Source organism: Vollenhovia emeryi, unplaced genomic scaffold (genome assembly GCF_000949405.1).
Source record: "Vollenhovia emeryi isolate VEMERY1.0 unplaced genomic scaffold, V.emery_V1.0 DF939159.1, whole genome shotgun sequence".
In the NCBI taxonomy this organism is placed as follows: domain Eukaryota; kingdom Metazoa; phylum Arthropoda; class Insecta; order Hymenoptera; family Formicidae; genus Vollenhovia; species Vollenhovia emeryi.
This window is the reverse complement of record NW_011967207.1, coordinates 1006714-1028598: the sequence shown is the minus strand read 5'-3', so window position 1 is coordinate 1028598 and position 21885 is coordinate 1006714. Positions and strand designations below refer to the sequence as shown.

At 47.5% G+C, this 21885-nt stretch overlaps 1 protein-coding gene across 3 annotated transcripts in view; it reads left to right on the top strand.

Moving 5' to 3' along the window:
- Positions 1-21885, top strand: part of LOC105564844 (cadherin-89D) — a 37631-nt gene that overhangs the window by 7643 nt on the left and 8103 nt on the right. For 2 of the 3 annotated variants that reach the window (XM_012017562.1, XM_012017564.1), the window contains exons 1-11: positions 7985-8149; positions 15262-15392; positions 15466-15621; positions 16619-16727; positions 17678-17880; positions 18112-18240; positions 18680-19637; positions 20007-20165; positions 20424-20601; positions 21052-21313; positions 21395-21698. In XM_012017562.1, coding sequence (XP_011872952.1) covers positions 8050-8149; positions 15262-15392; positions 15466-15621; positions 16619-16727; positions 17678-17880; positions 18112-18240; positions 18680-19637; positions 20007-20165; positions 20424-20601; positions 21052-21313; positions 21395-21698 — 2689 coding nt within the window. In that variant the 5' untranslated portion in view covers positions 7985-8049. Of the gene's footprint in view, positions 1-7984; positions 8150-15261; positions 15393-15465; positions 15622-16618; positions 16728-17677; positions 17881-18111; positions 18241-18679; positions 19638-20006; positions 20166-20423; positions 20602-21051; positions 21314-21394; positions 21699-21885 lie in introns of those variants that run through there. The other variant, XM_012017563.1, reaches the window with a different exon arrangement.

Sequence of the window (21885 nt, the reverse complement as noted above, 5' to 3'; positions counted from 1 at the left end):
CTATTTACTGTTTTCAGTGATAATGGTTGATTGACACATAATTCGATTACTAATTGTGGGCCCCAAAATGGGTTGCTGTCTTTTTTTTCCCCCAGAGACTGAATAGTCACTGATTTACAGTTACAAGTATACCGCTGCAATTGTCAGTGATATTCTTATAACTGTAAATCAGTGACTATTTACTGCTTTCAGTGATAGTGGTTGATTGACACTGGTTGATTTTTCGAGAGAAAGTGACTGTAGAAAAAGTAGCCCACGTCTTTTCGTACGTTTATTTCATTTTCAAGCGGCGTGACCCGAGTTATCGTCCTTGGATACGAGCGCCATTTCGGAATAAAGTGTAATCAGCCGCGACGGATAATACCTCCTTGATCCGACGCCGCTATGAACGGAGAGAGCGCGTCCCCTTGAACTCTGGAGGCGAGAGGAAAGTTCGTCGTCGGGTAAAGTGAAAAATCGACGCGGATCAGCGCGAGGCACTTTCCTCGATGCTTTCGATTGATTTTAAAGTGCGCGAGACGTCGCCGTCCGAGAAAAGCGCCGACATTGTCCGGCACAGCAGGCACCTCACGATTTATCGTAAATCGCGAGAAAGAAAAATAGTGCTCCCGCCTTGCGCGGCGGCCCGCTTTTCACACATTCCGATGTCGAGAAGAATATCTTGACGAATAACGAGCACATGTATTTGTAAGCGTACTCACGCGAACAGCAGTTACATACCCGTAACGAATTTTTATTAGTCCCTTCTTAATGATTTAAACGTTCATTGAGAAAATAACCAAGTTTCGATTCATGAATAATAATTACGGACGTAATCGGCTCTTTCGATTCGCTGGAATTTGTTTTCCCTCCGTGTCCAACGTCAAATATCTTTGTAACTAAGTATCTTCATTCTCAGATATCATAAATCAGTCCAAGTCACGTCCATTTGAAATTCAATGAAGGATAATCTTTCGCCATGTGCTCGCACATAATTTAACTTCCGAAGAGCTCTTTATTTATAGTCGATCGTAACTCAAGGAATATTGGCTCCTCGATATTTTTGTTGAGGAAAGACCTCCAAATTGATGGAGGAGTCACGAGAGACGGCAGGGTGGTGGGTCCGGGACATTTCGTGTAGGTATAGGTCGGTGCTGACATTGGAAACACTCGCGGCGACTCGCAGAGCCCCGCCTGGCACATGGACGGAATTCTCTTAAATACCGACTCGCGCGCGGCCTGTCCGCTGCAGCTCCAACCCCGGGGTTCTAAGGTTGGCGCAAACCGATGCGGCGTGCGCGATGCAGTCGGCCGATCGATTATTTCGACAGCTGTAAAACAATCGGCTTTCGCGTCGGCCTAAGTCATTAGGAGTCGCTTTATCCGTGAAACGGGGCCAAGGCTGGAGACGCGGAACTCGCGATGGCGCTTCCAGGCGCTTGGTGACTTCGCGAATCTCAGAGAGAGGAGAAATGGAGCACTCCTGGTCGTGCAATATGCGAGTGACAAGCATACCGCGCGATACATCACGCGGAACGTTGCGCAAGGCAAACGCTGTCCCGATGACAGGCTTGCCATTTATATAAATAGGGAACACGTCCACGTCAATGACACAATTCGCATGCGATACCTGCGTAATTTTGTTGCCCGACGATTGCTCCCGGCGTTAAAGATATTTCCTTTCACTTTTACGATCCCCCGTAAAGTTTGGACCATACCGGCAACAATTTTATCTCGCTCGCATGCGCATAATCGGCAATTCCGATAATCCTCTCCGTCGAAAACCGTTGGCTCCCGCCGATCGCTCGTGGGGTCGTAAAGATGAAGGCGAGGGCAGGGAGTGCGAAGATACGGAAAAAACAAAGTGGGAAAAGTCGCCTTTAGACGCGACGGCGCCGACGGTTATTATCCTTTCCCCATACGACAAACAAGTTGTGCGGCGTAACGATCCAGAAACGCAATAAGAAGAGCGAAAACATTCGGATGCTAAATTCGCATTTAACTAAGGGAGAGCAAGTGCGAAGAAGATGTTTTAATCCGCAAGTCGGTCCACGTGTCCCCCCCCCCCCTTCGAAATCGATTATCATTAATTTTGTAATCGTGACAGGCGGAAATTAGCAGCCGGAGGTGAACCGAACGAAAGTACCGCCGAAGTACTTTCTTGTCTTTTCGCGCGCTCGATAACGTTATGCAAATGTCAATGTGGTGAAACTGCTCTGCCATCGCTCGCGAGGAGCTCATTACGCTACCAGATAAATTCTATGGTCCGTCACGGTGAAATCTGCGTTATTATCTGGACCCGCGATTGCGCTATTGCGCTCGTTGTGCTGGCTGATTGATCTTCTCATACTTTACGAGACACGTCTCGCGTCGCGCTACATCCAATTGAAAGTAAAGCGGTCAATTAGATGCACTTTGAAGGATACAGTTTAATAAAAAAAAAAAGACACGAATAAAAAGTGTAACGTAAGAAAGTCACTTCAGAATTGTTGCATTATAATCAACAGTCCGCGTTATAAAGTCCTCGTAATTAACTGCTATCTTCGTGCTGACTCGAGAAGGATCTGCCTTCGAGAATTATTCGTCCGATCGCTACTCTGGGGGAAAAAAGACAGTTAGCAACAAAAAAGACAGTCGTGGGCCCCAAAATGGGCTGCTGTCTTCTTTTTCCCAGAATACAGTGAAACGCGTGTGCACACAAACTCGCACTGAAAAAAATTTCTGGTTGAATATGGACGAATCAGATAATTCCTTTAGGATTAACCAGAGTTCCTTTAGGATTTACCAGAATTTCTGTAGGATTACAGGAATTCTGATAAATCCTAAAGGAATTCTGGTAAATCCTAAAGGAATTATCTGATTCGTCCATATTCAATCAGAAATTTTTTTCAGTGCGCGCTTATTTCTTGATCGATCTCGACTTTAGGTAGGCGAAAGGACCCGTGAACTTGACGTGAATATCGCGGTGCAATGCACCTTCGGCCTCTCGAACGCCCGAGGATTCGAAGTCGGGAAGTCGCTATCACGACGCGGTTCATCGGGGAACGGTGCGTCGACGGGGGTCCCGGAGCGAAGGAAGTAAGGTTCCTTGGCGGTGCTACACGGCAAGCGGGGTAATGGTGGTCAGTGGCCGCGCGCTGAAAGCGAAAGGACGTCCGTGCTCCGCTCGAGAAAGGGGGGTAAAATCAAGAGAGCCTGGGTACGTGCAGCGGACATTTAGCCATTCCTTCCTCGCACGTTCGCGGCCCGCAGCAGCAGCAGCAGCAGCGGCCTCGGATCGGATCACCTGAGGCCGATTCATCCGCGGGGACGGGGATCCGCGAGCCGGGCGTGTTCCAGGTCGCAAGGATCTCCCTCGTTGGGAGGGAGACGCAGGTGCGTGTACTGAAAGTGGCCAACACCTGAGCGATCAACATCCAGCCGCGGCTAATGCCAGTCACTCGTGAAACGTGAAACGCGAAACTGGGCGAAAGTTCGGTCGTGCCCACCGTGGTGGACAGCAAGAGAGAGAGAGAGAGAGAAAGAGAGAGAGAGGGAGAGAGAGAAAGAGGGTAATACTCTGAGGAATCCCGGAGGAGATTTCATTCGACGGACGACCGTGTCGTACGCTCGCTTCCACTATCTCTCAGGAGCGAGTCGGAGACGGCGGTTACGAGAGTGTCACGCGGAGTGTCCTCGGAGTGCACGCGAGACCTTGGGTTTCCGGCGCGACCGAAAGAACGGTTCGGAGCCGCTTGCCGTTGCCGCCGAGCTCCCGTCAGCGGTTGAGCAAGGTCAGTGAAGAATCGGATCGCACGTCGGATCGCCATCCCGGATGATTGGACTTTCGCGATTTTCGGCTCTTCGCGCGCGCTCGAAGGGCCGTGACGGAGCCGTGATGGACAAGCGATAGTGTAGATTCCGCGGAGTCGACTCCTCGTCAGCATCAACGCGACAATCGTGCCCGCCGCCGGCCGCTGGTGCATCGTGCAATGTGTACACAACTCGCCAGTCGACCGCGACAAATCTCTCGTTCACTCGTGAAACACGAACTGGAGCGAGAGTTTTGCCATTTTGTCACTATAGCGAGCGAAAAACGATACCGCCCGCTTTGGAAATCGGGGTTACAGACGCGAAATCGTACCCCGCAATTCTTTTTCCGATAGCGCGAGATCGGGGCGGTTAGGTATATCTTATTTGGAAATGATTTTGCAGGCAAAAGGATGCGTTTGGCAAAGTGTGCGAAGAATCTTTGGCAGTAATTTTCTCGAGGCGTTGAAAAGGTGGATTAGACCGGTGGATGGTGGATCGATGCGTCGCGAGCTTTTCGATTTAAATTTGAAATTTGGGGAAAAATGGAGCGACTGGGAATTCAAATCCGCAGGAGTTACTTCAGCTTCATCGCGCAGATTCGGAGAAGCAAGGATAACGCGCGTGCCTCGCTCCCCGTAATCTTCAAACGGTTTTCTCCTTACGACACTCGCGTGCGTACAAATTATCGTCTCGTGCACGCGGTTCCTATTCTGGTCAATGCCGTTTGTCTCTCCGTAAGTTGTCATCTCGATAATCGCCCGTTTCCCTTTTGCTTTTCCCGTCAATAAAGATTTGCTCATGTACGATCGAAGTGCGAAGTGGGGCCGCTGCGCGACGGACGGGCGGTATTGTCTATTTTTCTGTCGGTTCGATGACGCCTGAAAACTTCATCCGAGCGTGACAGCCACCGTCCGTTCGCGGAACGCGAAATACGTAATAGCGAAAGTTTTCCTGCCACATTCCCGCTATTATACACATATAGGAAGTAATAGTCGGTACATATCACCCGGCGCGTATCAGTGTGTATCGCACGGGTCGTAAGGAACGCGCTCCGGAGAACGTGGGGTCCTTTGGCGCGCTCGCTTTTCGCGCTGATATCGTTCGAGCCGGCCCGCGCACTCGAACTGTCATTCGCATCCAGGCACTCAACGCAGCGCAGCTGCAGCCTCCTATGCATCACCCGTGCCTCGAACAGCTGATTTTTATTATTCGGCGCGGCGCGGCGGGTCGATAAGCTCCGTTTCTCCCTCCCGGAGCGGGTAGGTCATTTATAAGTGGGCAGCATCGCGTTTCATCGCGACGTTTTCTTGAGAAGACGGACCTCGCGCAGCGGAATCGCTCTCAAGTCGCGGCAAATATAGCTCGTTCGTGCCATGAAAATGCGAAACCGCCGTTGGTAATCGCGGGCGAAAGTTTTATCCGTTGAATCTTCTTAAAAGACGTCGCACAAAGTCGTACTTTCCATGTAAAAAGAATAACGGATGATGTCTCGGATATCGCGCTCTCACGCTCACTTTATCTCCTTACACAGGCACAAGAAGCATATTCTCGAGGATGAAACGAAGAGCGCGAAAAGATGCTGTGTTTCTCTATACGCGACCGACGAAAAGTTTGACTGAACGTTAATTTGATTTACGAGAAATTTATTGTGGAATTTTATCATTCGCATTATATTGCGCACTGACATCTCCATTTCATCTTGACGGTTATTTCTTCTGTTTATTCTGTCTATTAAAGGAACACTGAGAAAAATTTCCATCGGATAAACCAATTAAATAGTATGTCCGATGGTTAATTTTTCCGATTACGTTTTCCGATTAAATTATGGATATATCCGATGAAATTTATCCGATGAAATGCAATTACCGGTGAAATTTAATTGAAAAACCGATTAAATTTTTCATCGGATATACAATTTAATCGGATATATTCGTTTGTTATCATGTAATTGGATTATCCGATTATATTTAATCGGACATTTTTCTCAGTGAACAAGTTTTAAGATTTTTATTTTTACACAGTTGGAAGATTTGTTTTCTTGTTAAAAAAAATGCCGGTTAAAATTTTTGTATTTAATGTTTAACACATTCACGTGTTAATTTAACATATTGCTCTTGTGTCAATTGACCTCAAACGTAAAGTTATTAAAATAACTGAAAAGAAATGCTAAAACAACACAATGTGCACTTATTTTTTAATCTCACACAATACATGCGTTCTATATTATTAGTAACAAGATTTATCTGTTAAAATTTACAGAATGAAATGTTGATTTTATTCTATATAACATATGTGAGAGTGATTTCGAACTGTGATTTGACTAATTACATTTTTTAAATTAATTTTGCCATTAAAAATATGTTAATTTTACACAAAATTTATTTCAAATTATTTTGAGATTTGCATTTACTTTGTGTTAAAATATTAACAGAGTATTAGTATGATCATTGAATATATGCATATTATGTTAAATTAACAAAAATTTGTGTGGCCCGTTTGGGACATGTGATATCTGTTAAATTCAACACAAATTTGTCAACTGTGTAGCACAATTTATTTAGCAATACCTATGTAGTAAAGCAGTGCCTTACAGCGTACGTTTGTTTGCTTTTATTCTCGCATATTACGTGTCTTTTGAAGTTTTTTGTAAAAATAGGCCGCTCATCTCTCGACAAATCTTGTTTCGAGGCCTCGCTAGCGCATCGCGTAATCGATGATGCGTGGCACGCACACGCGACCTGTGTCTGGCCAAGAGAAATGGGATCCGCTCGCGAAACACGATGCACGAAACGGAGCGAAAGTTTCACCTTTTACCTTAACAAAAGAGATTGAATAAATGGGATGTGCAAGCGCGACGAAGAGAAAATCGTTTAATCGGGAAGTTTCTCCACCCTGAATTCTGCGCGGACGTTTCAAGTGCGATCTCAATTCAATATGGATGGCATCTCTCTTTTTGCCCCACCGAAAACACGGGCGGCCACGGTCTACCGGAGAGTATTCTTCAGTAAATATGAAATTGATTGACAAGCACGAATCGTGTAACGCCAATTTGTTCGAGTTACGGTCGCTTGTTCCGTTGAAAGTGAAATCGCAGTATGCAAGAACCGCGGCATAGATCTTCACGTCGATTTGTCGCTGTGTTTCTTGCATTTTGTGTGTGTACACGCAAGCTTCTTTACGGCGATCGACGGTGTCGAATTGAATACCATGAAATTGATACATTACTTTGGCATCGTTATTTCTGTCATTTCGTAAGATCCGATAGATCGATAAAGCCGCAGTCCAAAGGAACTAATTTACAATTACAATATCATAAAATTTGCGCCATGAAGAGATCAATGATCACTGGATAATTCTAGCGCTGTCAATTGTTACAGAATAAGATATCAATTAAACTCCCAAGCTTACGTCGAACGCGATTTTTAACGCGTAAGTTTATCTAAAATAAATATTATTAAGACCTTTTCTTGAAACTTAAATATGTGATAGTGTAATCTGCAATGAGACGAATAACTTTAATTAACTATCTGCATTGATCTTTTTGCAGCATTTAAATTATTTTACGGAGGAAATTGATTCCGACTTGATAAAGTCGAATGTTCGCTGCAGAGGAAAGCGGACTCTAAATTACTCCAAGTATCTTGCCATCAGAAAATATAATGCGGTAAAAGTGAAACATTTCTATGTAGAGTGCTTATTGTATTTCGCTAAATGACGGCAAAGGAGCCCCGATTTCCATATATCTTCATGTATAAATGCACAGGAGAAAATCCACGTAGGATCGTATATAATCATGGGAGGATCATAACTGAATATAATGAATTTCTTCCGATATAATGAAACGGTGTGCAATGCAATTTCGAAATTTGCGGCGCACGCGGCGCGGCGGGGCTGAATCTCGCGCGGTTCTCGATTGCAAAACACGCGACCTGGCGTTGCCTCCCGCACGCCACGGCGTAAGGCTTTTAATCTCTCTCTTGCACGGGGAAGAGGTAAATAAACCTTTCCCTTCCCCGTATCGGAACGCGATTGTTCCTCCCTCGATCGCGGGGAGCGCGTGCAAGAGCGCCTTTTACATAAGACGCGCGTGGCTACCTGCGTAGGATGCACTTTACAATTAGTGCAACCTGCGAGGATGCATCGTCACGGTTCTGCGCCTGCCGGCAGGCACGGGCAGGCAGGCAGCCTCAGCCAGTCGTCGACTCACCGCGAATAATTTCAGGGATGTACGAGACCGCAACGTGACTGACGCAGCACCGGAAGCAGAGGAAGTCAAAAATGTCGCCGCGCAGGAGGACGTCTACCTTCCCGCCGCCGCATTCCTGGCTGGTCACGGTGGTTCTGCTCGTCTTCTCCGTCCAGGTTCAGCGTGTGGCAGGTACGTGCGCGCGCGCGGATTGCTGCCCGTAATTGTCGTACGATCTCCGATCCGCGGGGTCTTTCGATGAAGATTCTCGGCGGAGAGGTAGGTTGCGAGTGGAAACGTAAATCACGTCGATTTGAGGACGCGAGGAAATGAAACGGCGCATGCGTTGATTATTAATCCTTCGCAACGCTACGTTTTTTTCGTCTAAACAATTGAATACAAAAATTAAATAAGTCCATTTTACGTTCGAAGATACAAAACCATTACATTGTACAGCGGTTAAAAGATTTTTTTTAGACACGCCAACGTTAATTGTAAGACAAGCAAACGTCTGGCAAGTAATCAGACGTTTAGAATCTTGCTTAACAGGTTTAAACAACTTCAGGTAACGAGAACCTGCGAACGAAACAATAAACGAACATTTAAATATGACAAAGGTGTGCCAATCGGTCTGCTTTTTGTAACAATAGTTATAACTATTGAATATGGGAGAAGCCAACATTTTTTTAGACGCAACTATGTCAGTCAGTAGGCGATTTGGCATTCTGAGACGATCGGGGATTTGTTTCAAAGTCCAATTAGCTCCTATATGGAGCAGCGCGCGCGCGCTCGAGTAGCAGCGTACCCTTGTGCAGCCTGGCATTGTCGCCGGTAACAATGCGAACGTACGTGCGCCAATTTGCACGTACACGGTGCGAGCGGAGCTGGCGGAGGCGCCGCCTTGCCGGAGATGGACTGTTAATTCCCATCGTTACCATTTTAGATCGTGAGATCGCGGTCTGGTCTACATCTGCAATTTGTAGGCGGTTCGTTAGCGAATCTTCGCCGGTTCCCGACCGCCGCGAGAACCCAACGCAATATCCCGCCGGGTTCGCGCGTAATAAATATTCGATTGCCGATGCGTGTATACCGTTGCCCATAATAGATTGATTCGCGCGAGAATCAACGTCGACGCGCGGCATTCACCCCGCAAGATCGCTCCCGGCGAGGATCCAAGCGGTTATCCATTACATCTCCACGGCGCAGGCGATGCACCGCGGAAGTTGGCCGAACAAAGCCCGATGGAGAACAAGTCCTCGTTGAAATATGCACGGAGAGAATTTTCTCTCTGAAAATTTATCCTGGAAATCAAGTAATCGTCCACTGAGAAAAATGCCCGATTAAATATAATCGGATAATCCAATTACATATGTAACAAACGAATATATTCAATTAAATTGTATATCCGATGAAAAATACGATCGGTTTTTCGATCAAATTTTATCGGATGTATCCATAATTTAATCGGAAAATGTAATTGGAAAAATTAACTATCGGAAACGCTATTTGATTGGTTTATCCGACGAAAATTTTTCTCAGTGTGGGACAACGTGGCATATTTCGAAGAATTTTACGAGGGTCTTTTTTTTAAGCTTCACCATACATTTGACTTATAAGTATATTTAATATGCATTTTTCTAGTAAAATCAGGGTTGGGAAGTAACTAATTACTTGTAATGAAGTTATGGTTGAAGTTTCCTTTTTCGGCAACTCTAACTTAACTCAGTTACATTAATAGTTACTTTATATATTTTTTGAACCTTGCGCTTAAACGCCTGTAACGACGCTTTACAATTTAAATGCAGATTTGATATTTTTATTTTCATCGCAAGAAAGTAACTGCGAAGCAACGATTCGTTACTTTTTGAGTAACTGTAACGTGTTACTTTTCAGAATTTGTAACTTGTAACCGTAATTAGTTACATTTTTTGGCAAAAAAGTTGTAAAGTAACTTTCCCAACCCTAAGTAAAATGCATGGTAAAATTTCAAAACACTCTCACAAAGTTGTTCAAAACGCGACGTTGCCCCACGATTACATGATTTTCCGGGTAAGTTTTAAAAGAAAATTCCCTCCGTGTACGACGTAACTGGAACAATTATCATTCGACCGAAGTGGCACGTCAAAGATCTCGCATATTTAATAATAATAATAACTTTATTGCGCGCGTGTCGCAAATCAGTGTAACACGAGGTATCGCACGCACGGGATTAACACATAAATGTTGCACGCGAAAGAGAGAAATTGATTAAAAAAAGAATTAAAATAACACCTAATGATAATGAAATGTAATAAATTGAGTCAGCTGGTTAAATGAAGTGACATCAATTATGTCTTCGAATGGGAAGAGAAAGTTGAAGATATTTGGAATTATCGTCGCTGGAACATTTCTTATCTTATCGGCACGAGCCGGTTAATTAAGAATACATGAAACTCACGAGACATTCACGACATGGATATCGTATAAGCCGCTCCGCAAGTATGAGAACGCATGTGTTCGAGCTCCCACGTCCACATCCACGGGGTCCGTTCGAAAGCGAAGAAGCTACAAAAGCGCACAAAAAGTGGGCTGACCTTGGCCCATTTTCGTCGAAGCTTCGGAGAGCAGCGGGCTTATTCCTGTAAATGCAACGACACGCGTGCACATACGTGTGTGTGTGTGCATGCTGTGTGTGACAAGCAAGCATATCTATTGTCGCGAGCGATGTATAACGCGCGTCTGGATGAAGATGCGTCCGTACGTGTGTGTGTGTGTGTGTGTGTGTGTGTGTGTGTGTGTGTGTGTGTGTGTGTGTGTGTGTGTGTGTGTGTGCCCAGCGCTCGCCTCGCGATTTTCTTGGCCCGCTCGCCTTTCAAAAGTAATCCCCTTCCTCGCATCGACTCGAGAGATAGACGCGGAGGAAGTGAGAGGTGGCTAGACAGATTGGGAGAAAGGAAGAAGAGAGAGAGAGAGAGAGAGAGAGAGAGAGATATTCCCGCGAAGTGATTCCTTTAAAACGTTAGCAATTCTCCTGGAAAGTGAAGCTTCGAGAGATTCAGTGCTAACCGCAAAACACGTTCTAATTTACATGCTTCGAGATAAATACTTTTCACGCCAATTACGCTAAGAAGACAGTTCCAAATTAAGGGTTGTTGATTGCACGAGTTAACAAAGTTAGCCTGCGTCATCGGTGCAACACTAATAGCATAATATAAACTAGGAAACGTCACAATGCTACAGAAAAGTGGTGAAATTTAACATGCAGAAAATGTATATATTTTTCTCTTATTGTTGGCGCAAAGTTTCCAAGCTCGTGGGTTTCATGGTTGAAATGTTCAGTGGCAGAGTTCATACCATTCACGATCGCTCGTGCAGTGTTCGCATATTAAATTTCTCGGCATCGCATTATTCACGCATATTACGCGCGTAATATGTCAGCGTTTTGAATCAGAAAGTGGCAAGTGGAAGCCCGAGGACCGGCACGTTCGCACCTCGCGTAAGAAAACGTCTCGATTGGCGTCGCCTGAGACGGTTAGAAAGTGTAAAGCTATTTTTAACCGCGACTACAACGTCGATGATAATTAGACGTAAGTTTCGCAATTAGTTCCGCCACGTAAGCAAATTCCTAATTAAGGCATAACCGATCCGCATCCGACGGGCGCGACAACGCACTATCGTTCGCGGAGCCGTCGAGGGTATTACAGGAAGTAGTAACCATGCGTGTACAATCGACAGTAGGTCGATACGATTAAAACGGAGCGTGTGCCATGCCTTGGCTTTTTCCATCCTCCGAGGTAAACGCTCGGCAAAACGTAAGAGACGCGGTAAATGCAGATTTGCTCGCTCGTGCCTGGAATTAAAACAAAAATTCCCGTTACAAGAGACACCACGAAAAACTCGTTACGAAAGGCCCGTAGGAAACTTCAGTCAGTCGTATATACGCTGACGAGAGAAAAAAAAAATAACGGGGGTCCGCGCGGCGGGTACGCATGAGCGCGCGTCCACCTCGTAATCGGAGTACGTTACATTCACTGTGCGATAAGGTGAAAGTCTGACGTGATAAGTACGCACAAGCGGCCACCTGCAGCACCGATCTAACTGATTGTGAGACGCCCGAGGCGGGCCGCAAAGCGCTCGCGGATCGGCACTTGTCGTCGTCGCCGTCGTCGCCGTCGCCGTGAAAGACCGAGCTTTAAAGCGGGATAACTAATGATGCCCAGGGTTAACCCGCCGCGACATAAATAGGGCGGAATAACAATGCATCAAGCCTGAATTCACCTTCGAGTGGATTGAGATTTATGAGATCAGGATGTGATAATGTTACGCAAGAAACCCTAACGCGAGTCGGCTCTCCTCGTATCCGTTATACGGGGCGTATCAAAGGGCGAGGGCGAGTTTTCAGAGCTTGTTCCAAGCTTCTCCCTCTTCTCTTCTTAAAATGAGTGATCTGTACAAATGTTTGCCGCGCTGATTTTTATTTGGCCCGAGATATTCTATAGTAACTAGACGTTTCTCTCCCTCTTCGGGGGGGGGGGGGGTGTTTTTTTTAAAGGAGCTAACGTTTGGAGAACGCTATGTGTTTTACTAATTGTTATTTGCTGCGAGTCGTGTATATTAAGACAGTGAAATATTTAAAGCAACGCAGAAAGTCTCGTATACGTTGCTAATTCCTCGCAAACGTCCGTCGACGACTTTGTCCTTTGACACATTCTGCATGTCTTTGCGAGTTCCTTTCTGTGGGATTGCATACACAGAACGGGGAAGTGTTTACATCGCGCAATTGCCCAGCGATTCCCCAAGTAGTCGGTGCCGTGGAATAAGCTCAGCCGAGGATAAAGAGGTGATCCGCGCCGCGTGTGGCTACGCTGGTGGCGAGCGATTATAAAGATACCGAGCTCTCGAAACGTAATCGCCGGTGTGTGACGTTTCTACGACGGGGCCGAAGAGATAAAAGCCTCCCGTCCGCGAGGGAGCTGTACACTGTTGTGAGAAAAAGAAAGTGTTGGATCAAGAAACATTTCTTGATTCGAGCATAAGTAGTACATATACTATAACTAGTGGGTCCACTCTCTGCCGGCCCTTTGATCTATCAATTCACAAAAATACTCGTCAATTGAAAAAAATATGCGTTTCGATAAATCACTGTATGTTTAACTTAAAAACAACTATATCTGAACTGAAGAAATACTGCCGACTAACTGTATTTAGTCATTTCAATAACTTTGGTTTCTCAGCGTAGATGTATCTTAAGCTTATTCTACAATGGACGCAAAACGCGAAGCGCTAAGTCGCAACGTAAGGGCCTGAGCAGAATGGATGTCTTGTACTTTTAAGACATAAGACAATTATTCTGCGTCACCTCAAGACAAAGGCTTAAGACGTAAAACATTGTCTTAAGGCTGTCTTAAGAATATAAGACAGTCATTCTGCTCAGGCTCTAAGAAATCGGCCAATGGCAGTCTCGGCTTAGCGTCTCGCGTTTCGCGTCCATTGTAGAATAAGCTTTAACGCGAGAGCGCACGAAACATCGTTTCGAGAATTCGCGAGTATCGCGGGCGATGCGCCGCCGCGATCCTTCCCTCCGACTTGATCTTGATCGGCCGAGCGATCGCAGTTCGGAATAAATTGAGATCGAATCTCGAGATGCGGGCTTCCTCCGTTGCCGGATAACGCGGCGAGCGCGCGCGCGCGTCTGCGCCCGCTATCGTCTCTCTCGATCCGTTCCCTTTCGCAGTCGGAAGCGATGTTTCACTCTCGCGTCCAGATTATGCTGGATAATTAGTCGGCCGTGTTCCCCGCGTGGATTTCAGCGCGTACGCAACAATAGCGTAAAGCCGGAGGATCGTTTACGTGCCACGCACGTCGGTCGAGAGTGACGAAACGTGCGGCAGAGATCTGGAAGCGCCTTTGTCTGAAATACAAAATATGAAGTAATACAGCTCGAATGACGATTTACGCGACTCGCCTGCGTATTATTTGAAGCTTGTATCACTGCAAAGCCTGTATATATCTGTACCTTGAAGTGAAAGTATAAAATTCCAAATTTCATTCGACCACAGCTGGCCACATTTGTTAATTAACCGGTCAATTTTATTGTTACCCTGTTATTGTTACACTTTAAAAGAACAAAATTATAGGCGTGTCTTTCGACGCGACTGATTTTCCTTGGGACTTTCCTGATAGGTAACCGACGGACACAGTATTCGAATCAGGCGCCGTTATAAAATTATAAGCGTGAAGTGTGCGCGCGTGTGTTTTGTCAGCGGTTTAATAGCTTTATCATGTTGCTAACAAGAGGATCGCATGATGCGTTCGCGTTACCGATCTTCCTGACATTTTACGTGCCTGAGATACTTATCTGATATGCTATGCAAGAGAGAGAAGATCCATTACTTAAGTATCACGGAGAAATTTAATTGTTAGGAAAGTTTGCATATTTTAAGTATTTATTTATTATAGATACATGGCACGTACGTTATTAAGTATACGGGCACGACGAGATACATATTTACTCTTCTTAAATTTGCTGAAAAACTTGGATTTATTCGTTGATTAAAGGGCACTAAGTGTATATAAATCAAAGAAACTTCATGTATCCTTCGCAGAAGTTTGAACGAGAACTTCCATAGTTGCGATAGCGAGACGTAACTCCATTTAGAAATTTCAAAATATTTTATTTTCATCGCACATATCGATCTCCCCTTGCCGCAAACTTGGGGGAGTAAATTGAGGTGAAGCAAAGTCTGCCGGCAAGCAGGCGGAAATTGACGCAAAACCGACGGAGGCAAACAACGCTGTTTATGTCGTCGTATTCGACATTGTATTCGACACGGCGATGCCTTTTTACCTCTTATCTGACGATAAAGAGAAACAAGAGTGAAAATAAAACTAACTCCGCTTCGAGCGCCGCGCATTCTTCTACTCGCAACGTGTACTTCGCGAAACTTGGGCATTTTAATCCCAGTTGCATCCCGCTCGTTTATAATCAATTTGCGTCCGGGCTTAGGCCGGTATTCATAGTCCGTTCTTATATTTAAGATCATCTTAAGTTTAGAAGCCTGACAAAAAAATCTATTCACTCGAATAAGTTTTATTTCAACGATACCATGCTGCTCTCTGATTTAGTCCGAATAGTGGGACACTGTCGGCTCGTACACAAAAGCCACATAATTTGTATATTACAGAAATTTCTAGGAGCGAAATGTGCCAAAAGTGCAGAATCACTCCAGCGTCCTCTCAAGACAGCACTTGAGATGATTTTGAAATGAGAATCGACTACGAATACCGGCCTTAATGTCACGTTTTTTTTTCCCTCCTCTCGTTAGGATGCCAGTTTTATCCCGTGGGGGAGTACCTGAAATTCGTCAGGGTACCGGAGAACCTCGAGACAGGGGCTGAGATTCTCTCGCTGGAGGCACATCCGAGGAGTCGAATCGCCGTCATGCCGGTCGACAAGGTAAGCCATCATCTCCGTGCTAATCTGTTTCCTATCCGAAGCGACGCAGGCAGAAAATATAAGTGTCCCGTAGGAGGAGGACGCCGGCTTCTTCACTTACAAGGAGAGGAACGAGACGCACGTCTCCCTGATTCTGGCGCAGTCCCTGGAGGACCTCGTGGACGCGGAGTCGCCGAGGAACCTGTTAAAATTTCGAGTCTCCTGCGACTCGGGCTCCGGTGACTCCCTGGTAAAGGCGCGAAACCGTACACCGCGCGCCTCTCGTCGGTCGCCGACCCGCGCGGTCAAATTCGAGATACCGGTCTGCCCGAGGGTACCCGATAACTTTTAGTCGCGCGCTCGCATATCTGTACGGTCGCGCTCGTATATCGCCGTGGGTGTTGTCCGTTGCCCTTTGAAAGATTGTCGTAAGCGGGCAGAATTTGTCGGTCCCCGATCCCTCCCCGCGTGCGTGCAATTAGAGCGTGCGCGAACCGGTTCAATGCGAGAAAAGGACGCATGAACGGGGCGAGAATGTACCGGTTTCAAGCTCTTTTGCGCGCGGTAATAAGCGTTTATGTAACGACTCCCGCGCGTAATACCGAAGCGGAATAACGCGTCCGACGTTAACCGCCCCGATCGGGAATTTTGTCCCACGATCCACCGCCGCCGAGAACATTGGTCGCGGCGAGTCGGGGGATGCAAATCGACGTTTCTCTCGGTCCACTTTACGCCTTTTAATAATTCAGCGCCCGACTTACTTGCTTTCGAAGATACTCGGCCGCGACGAGCGTAACGCGCCGCGGGAACGAGCGGAAAGTGGCGATCAATAGCGCGGAGTGGATCTTGCCGATCCACTCCACACTATTTACTCGACTTGATTACCGATGATTGCCGGCTTTCGCGCGAATGGTCGCGCGCTAGATCCGCGCTTAACTCGCCGTCGCGTCGAATATGCACGCGCCTGGACGCGGCTAAATCGCGGGTAACCGTGTCGGATCAGGCCGGAGTACCGTTTCCCGGGGAGAAGCCATCGATCCCCTTTTTCATTTCCCAAACGCGACGGCAACGGGTTTTATCGCCCGTGCCGTAAAGCGAGTCCCGAGTCGCTGAATTGTGCGGCAGCATAATTCAGCATGGATCAGGGACGGCGAGCGGGCGAGCGAGCGACCGACGAGAGCTGCGGAGGAGGAGACCGATCGGGCGCAGCCACCGAGTGTGACTTACGTCCTGCCGTTTGTGTTTAGGTGTCGTCGCATTTGTCGGTGACGATCTACGTGGAGGATATAAACGATCACGCGCCGCAATTTGTCGACGCGCCTTATCACGTGACGGTGGACGAGCTTACGCCAGTCGGTGAGATATATTATGCCCAACAGCGATATCATGAATCGCCCCGAGTGCCGGATAATTAATAATTCTCAGCCTCCCGTTTGCATACACGTCGCGTAATCCACGATCGCGGAAATAAAATGTCACTCGCAGGCCACGGTCCGTTGCACCCCGCGCCGAACGCGATCTGACATTCTCTACGTTCCCCGCGATATTTCTCCGCGCAGCGTGTCGCCATATTAAATTCCATTTTTCCAAATTCTCGCCGCGAGTCGAGTCGCGCGCGGTTCTTCCCCTCGCGCCTTGTCTCGGCCTCTCCGAAATGAAATCGCAGGTGTGACGATCTGCCGCGGGATTCGCGCGCTGGATGGCGACCAGCCGAACATTACGCAATCGTCAAGGGAAGCGAGGCAAATTTTTCCTCGAATCCGGCCAAATCAAAATTCATTTTTCCAAATTCTCGCCGCGAATCGCGTCGCGCGATTTTTTTCTCGTCTCTCCGAAATATCGGTGTGAAGGATTCGAAATGAAATCGCAGGTGTGACGATCTTCCGCAGGATTCACGCGCTGGATGGCGACAAGCCGAACACGTCCAACAATGACGTCTATTACGTTATCGCGAAGGGAAACGAGCGGAGAAAATTGTTCCTCACTGAGAAAAATTTTCATCGGACAAACCAATTAAATAGTGTTTCCGATGGTCAACTTTTCCGATTTAAAGTAATGATTACGTCTGATGAAATGCAGTTACCGATGAAATTTCATCGAAAAACCGATCACATTTTTCACCGGATATATCCGTTTGTTATTATGTAATTAGATTTCCCGATTATATTTAATCGGACATTTTTCTCAGTGCTCGGATCCGACCAGCGTCAAATTCCATTTTTCCAAATTCTCGCCGCGAATCGAGTGTCGCGCGGTTCTTCTCCTCTCTGAAATATCAGCGTGATGGATTCGAAATGAAATCGCAGGTGTGACGATCTTCCGCGGGATTCACGCGCTGGATGGCGACAAACCGAACACGCCCAACAGCGACGTCTATTACGCTATCGTGAAGGGAAACGAGCAAGGCAAGTTTTCCCTCGAATCCGGCCACAGGACCGCCCTGATACTCCGGAAGCCGGTCGACTACGACAGCGGGGATCGCGAATTCGTCCTGGTTATTACTGCGACCGTGAGTAACACGACGTATCTGAGAGAGAGAGAGAGAGAGCGCGCGATGTAATACGCGCTTTACCTTCTTACGGCCTTATAGAATCTTGTTCCGCTGAATGCGAAAAGTTAAATGACCGTCGCGTTCTGCGACAGCCAGCATATTGCGAGAAATTGCAACTCAGCAATGAATGACAAACCGGACTGGTTTGCAATAGTAATTCTTGACGTAACGCATGATGCAATTCCTTAGGATCGCGGCGTCCCCGCCAGAAGTACGAACAGCACCGTAAAGATAACCGTCGTGGACAACGATGATCTTGATCCGAAATTCACGCGGGACATCTACAAGGCGAAAATTTACGAGTTTTATCCTATGCCGGTACGATTATGAAAGCTATTCTTACACATCACGCGAGGTGTTTCAGTAATTTCATTATCCCGAACGTATTGGAATTCATGTAGGTGGAACTAAGGCCTGTGTCCATAATGCCAGAACTTGGATCTAGTGCCAACACATCGTGGACACAGGCCTTTAAAGATGCGGAGTCGCCTACTATACAAAATTCAATTTAAACGAGATTTTCCTACTGTGCAGAAACTTAAATGTGACTTGTGTGCATGTGAAACTGAAAATTGAGATCAACGAATGTTTTTCGAGTTTGGCCTTCTATGATTTGAAATATTCAAGAAAGACATAATAGAATTCAGGAAGAAAAATTAACAACATTTTTTAGACACCTCGCAAAGTTGCAGTTAACAATTATTTTTTCAACGCGATATTTTCAAATACTGGAGTACGATGTATTTTCCTTTCGCAGGAACATCCAATCTTCACAGAGATAAACTTTACTAATCCGATCCACGCGGCCGATCGCGATCGCGACATTAACGTGCCGGTGCGATATGACATAATATCCGGCAACGAGAGGGGTTTCTTTCATCTCGATCCGAAGAACGGCTCGTTGTTCCTGAAACGCGCGATCGACCTGGACGCCGAGCGGAGCCTGCCGGGCAACACGTTCAATCTCCAGATACACGCGTCGCAGGTGGACAACCCGTTGAAGATGACCGTCGCGCGGGTCGAGGTGGAGGTGCTGGACTTGAATGACAATTTGCCGCAGTTCGAGGTCGATCTGTACAACATCAGCATCGTGGAGAACCTGCCGAACGGCTTCAGCGTGCTGCAGGTGATCGCGCGCGACAAGGATCAGGGCGAGAACGGGGAGTTCGATTATCGGCTGGAGGACCCATCGGGCGCCTTCTCCGTGGACCCGGACTCCGGCTGGCTCACCGTCAAGGATCAGACGGTCCTGGACCGCGAGAAGCGCGATCATCTGAAGATGAAGGTCTACGCTGTCGAGCACAGGCCGAGCGTCGTCGTGACGAGCGACGGCTCGAAGGGGTCCTCCGTGGACGTCGAGATCACCCTGCTCGACGCCAACGACAACAATCCCATCTTCGTGCCGGGCAATCTTTACGAGCTGGTGGCGAGGAGCGACGTGAAGGTCGACACCGTGTTGGGCCAGGTGCACGCGGTGGACGACGATCTGGGCCCCAACGGATTGGTCCGCTACCGATTGCAGAAACCCGGCAACTCCACGCTCCGGAAACCGCCGTTCACGGTGGACGAGAGCACCGGCCTGATCACGGTGTCGGAGAGCCCAATACTCGAAGGGAGACACGCGATATTTGTGGAGGCAGCCGACCAGCCGACGAATCCCAGCGAGAGGAGATTCTCTTTGGCGGTGGTCACGGTGGACGTTTTTCGAGCGGACGGTGAGTAAGCGGCGCGAAGACAGTGATGGACGTAACAGACAAACTGTCTAATTAATGTAGATATGACCATGGGAGAATATGTTAATTAATTATAATTTTTTTTCGTTCGAAACTGAATGAAAATAAATGTCGTTGCTTGGTGTTACCTAGTTTAGAAATAGCTCGTAGGAAGAGAAAACGTTCAGGTGTAAATTGTTCGCTATTTTTCCACTGTTCATTGATGAGATCGTTATTTCTTTAAGAACATGTAGACGACTTAAATAGCTTCTGAGGATTTGCCTTTCGATATATGCGCCGGTAGACATTCTCGCTTGGTAATGCTCGTATACCTTCACCGAATCGTTGTTATCCAACATTCGTTGGCTTCAGGTCCGAATGCATGGGAACCGGATTTCGTCGGCGCGCCCTACGAGTTCTGGGTCGGTGGGAACGTGCCCGTAGGTACCAGCGTCGGACAGATTCGCCTGAACGACGCTGTCAAAACTAATGACCTCATCTACGATCTTCTGCACAGTTACGAGGAGGGAGGTACGTATGTGTACGCGACGAGCGACGGCGCGCTGTGGATTATTTAATTGCTCCATAGCGCGCGTAGGACTTAAAAGCTACGCACGTCGCGACTTCTTAACGCTCGCGCGGGAGATATTCCCAGGTGCGTCCTAATTTCAATACGCCGCGCTGCCGCCGCCGCCGCCGCCGTCACCGGAAACACGCGATGCGCAAAATGCCTATATTACTCATGCAAATGCGTAACACATGCTGCATACATATACGATGGGATTTCAGTTCCATTTGCCGTGGAGGAACGCTCGGGCACGATAACGGTCGTGGAGGAGATCGAGCGCTTCGACCGTTCCACGTACGACTTCGAGGCGATCGTCAGCGACGAGAGGGAACTATCGCTGATTACGAACGTTTCGATCCACGTGGTGGATCCGAACGACGACAGGGGTATCTTCACCAAGTGAGTGAAACCACGTAACACTTGCCCTTAATGACCACTTTGGACCAGCGGGAGGCGCGCCGAGTGTCCCCTCCCGCCTTTTCTTTAATTATTCGTTACGTTGAGGTAACTTCGCTAATTCGCGATTAATCAATCCGATTGATTGATTTACAGGCCATCAGGTATCTGTCAAATAAATTATGTCATTGTCGAGTTACGTGGCGCGTGTTGGCGCACTTCTGCTGACGAATCGTATTATTTCTCGCAGTCACAGCCCCCGGGTATCGCTGTTAAGTAACATCCTTTACGAGCTCGTGTCTTGCCGCGTCTCCTCAATGTATCCTCTTCTCGCGAGATCAATACGACAGATTTGCCGACTGACTTGGCCGAACGCGTCCGAAAGGTCAAAGGTCCCTGCGACTCGGGTGAATACCATTTGCTTGTTCGAAAGTCGACGACCGTTGATTGCAGGGGAACGACCACCGCTCCTCTGGCTTTTCACGTGAAGGAGAATGTGCCCGGCGCATTGATCGGCCAAGTGCTTCCGCATAATGGCACGACGGCGGCTATGTCCGGTACTCAGTTCCTTATCGTCAATCAGCAGGATGTGCCTGATATCGCCATTATGGGCGACGGTTCTCTCTACGCGCCTCAAGGTCTGGACCGCGAGGCAAGGGAGAACTACAGCATCACCGTGATCGCCGAGAGCTTGCGCGGCGTGGGCGTGTTCCAGGTGAGTTTATCACTCGTAAATCGAGCCGCGAGCCGCATTTCGGTATTTGTCCGCTTAATCGTCGGATTTATGATCCCCCAGGTGCGAATAATCGTGGACGACGAAAATGATCACGCGCCGGAATTCACGTTGTCCGCCTACGAAGGCCGGATTATGGAGAACAGTCCTGCCGGAACGGAAGTTACTTTGACAAATCCGATTGCGGCGGACGATAAGGACGAGGGCGAAAATCGGGACTTCACGTTTGCGTTGCGGGGCGACGGTAGCAGCCTGTTCAGGATCGATCCGATAACGGGCCGAGTGTACTTCGAGGGCACCGACGACGGCACTCTGGATCGCGAGACAAGGGCGAACTACGAGTTCCGAGTTACCGCCACTGACAGCGGTAAGTCTACCTCTGTTAATCCGCATTTCCATTTGACACTCAGGGTTGCTTTTTCCAACCTCTCGATAAACTGAAGCTAAGGCTCCATAGACGCGTTGAGCTGCGGCAACGCGTGCGGCAATGCGAGTCTACCAATTGCTTGCCGCAAGCTTTTTGCGTTGAAATTAAAATCGTTTGATTCGTTGCC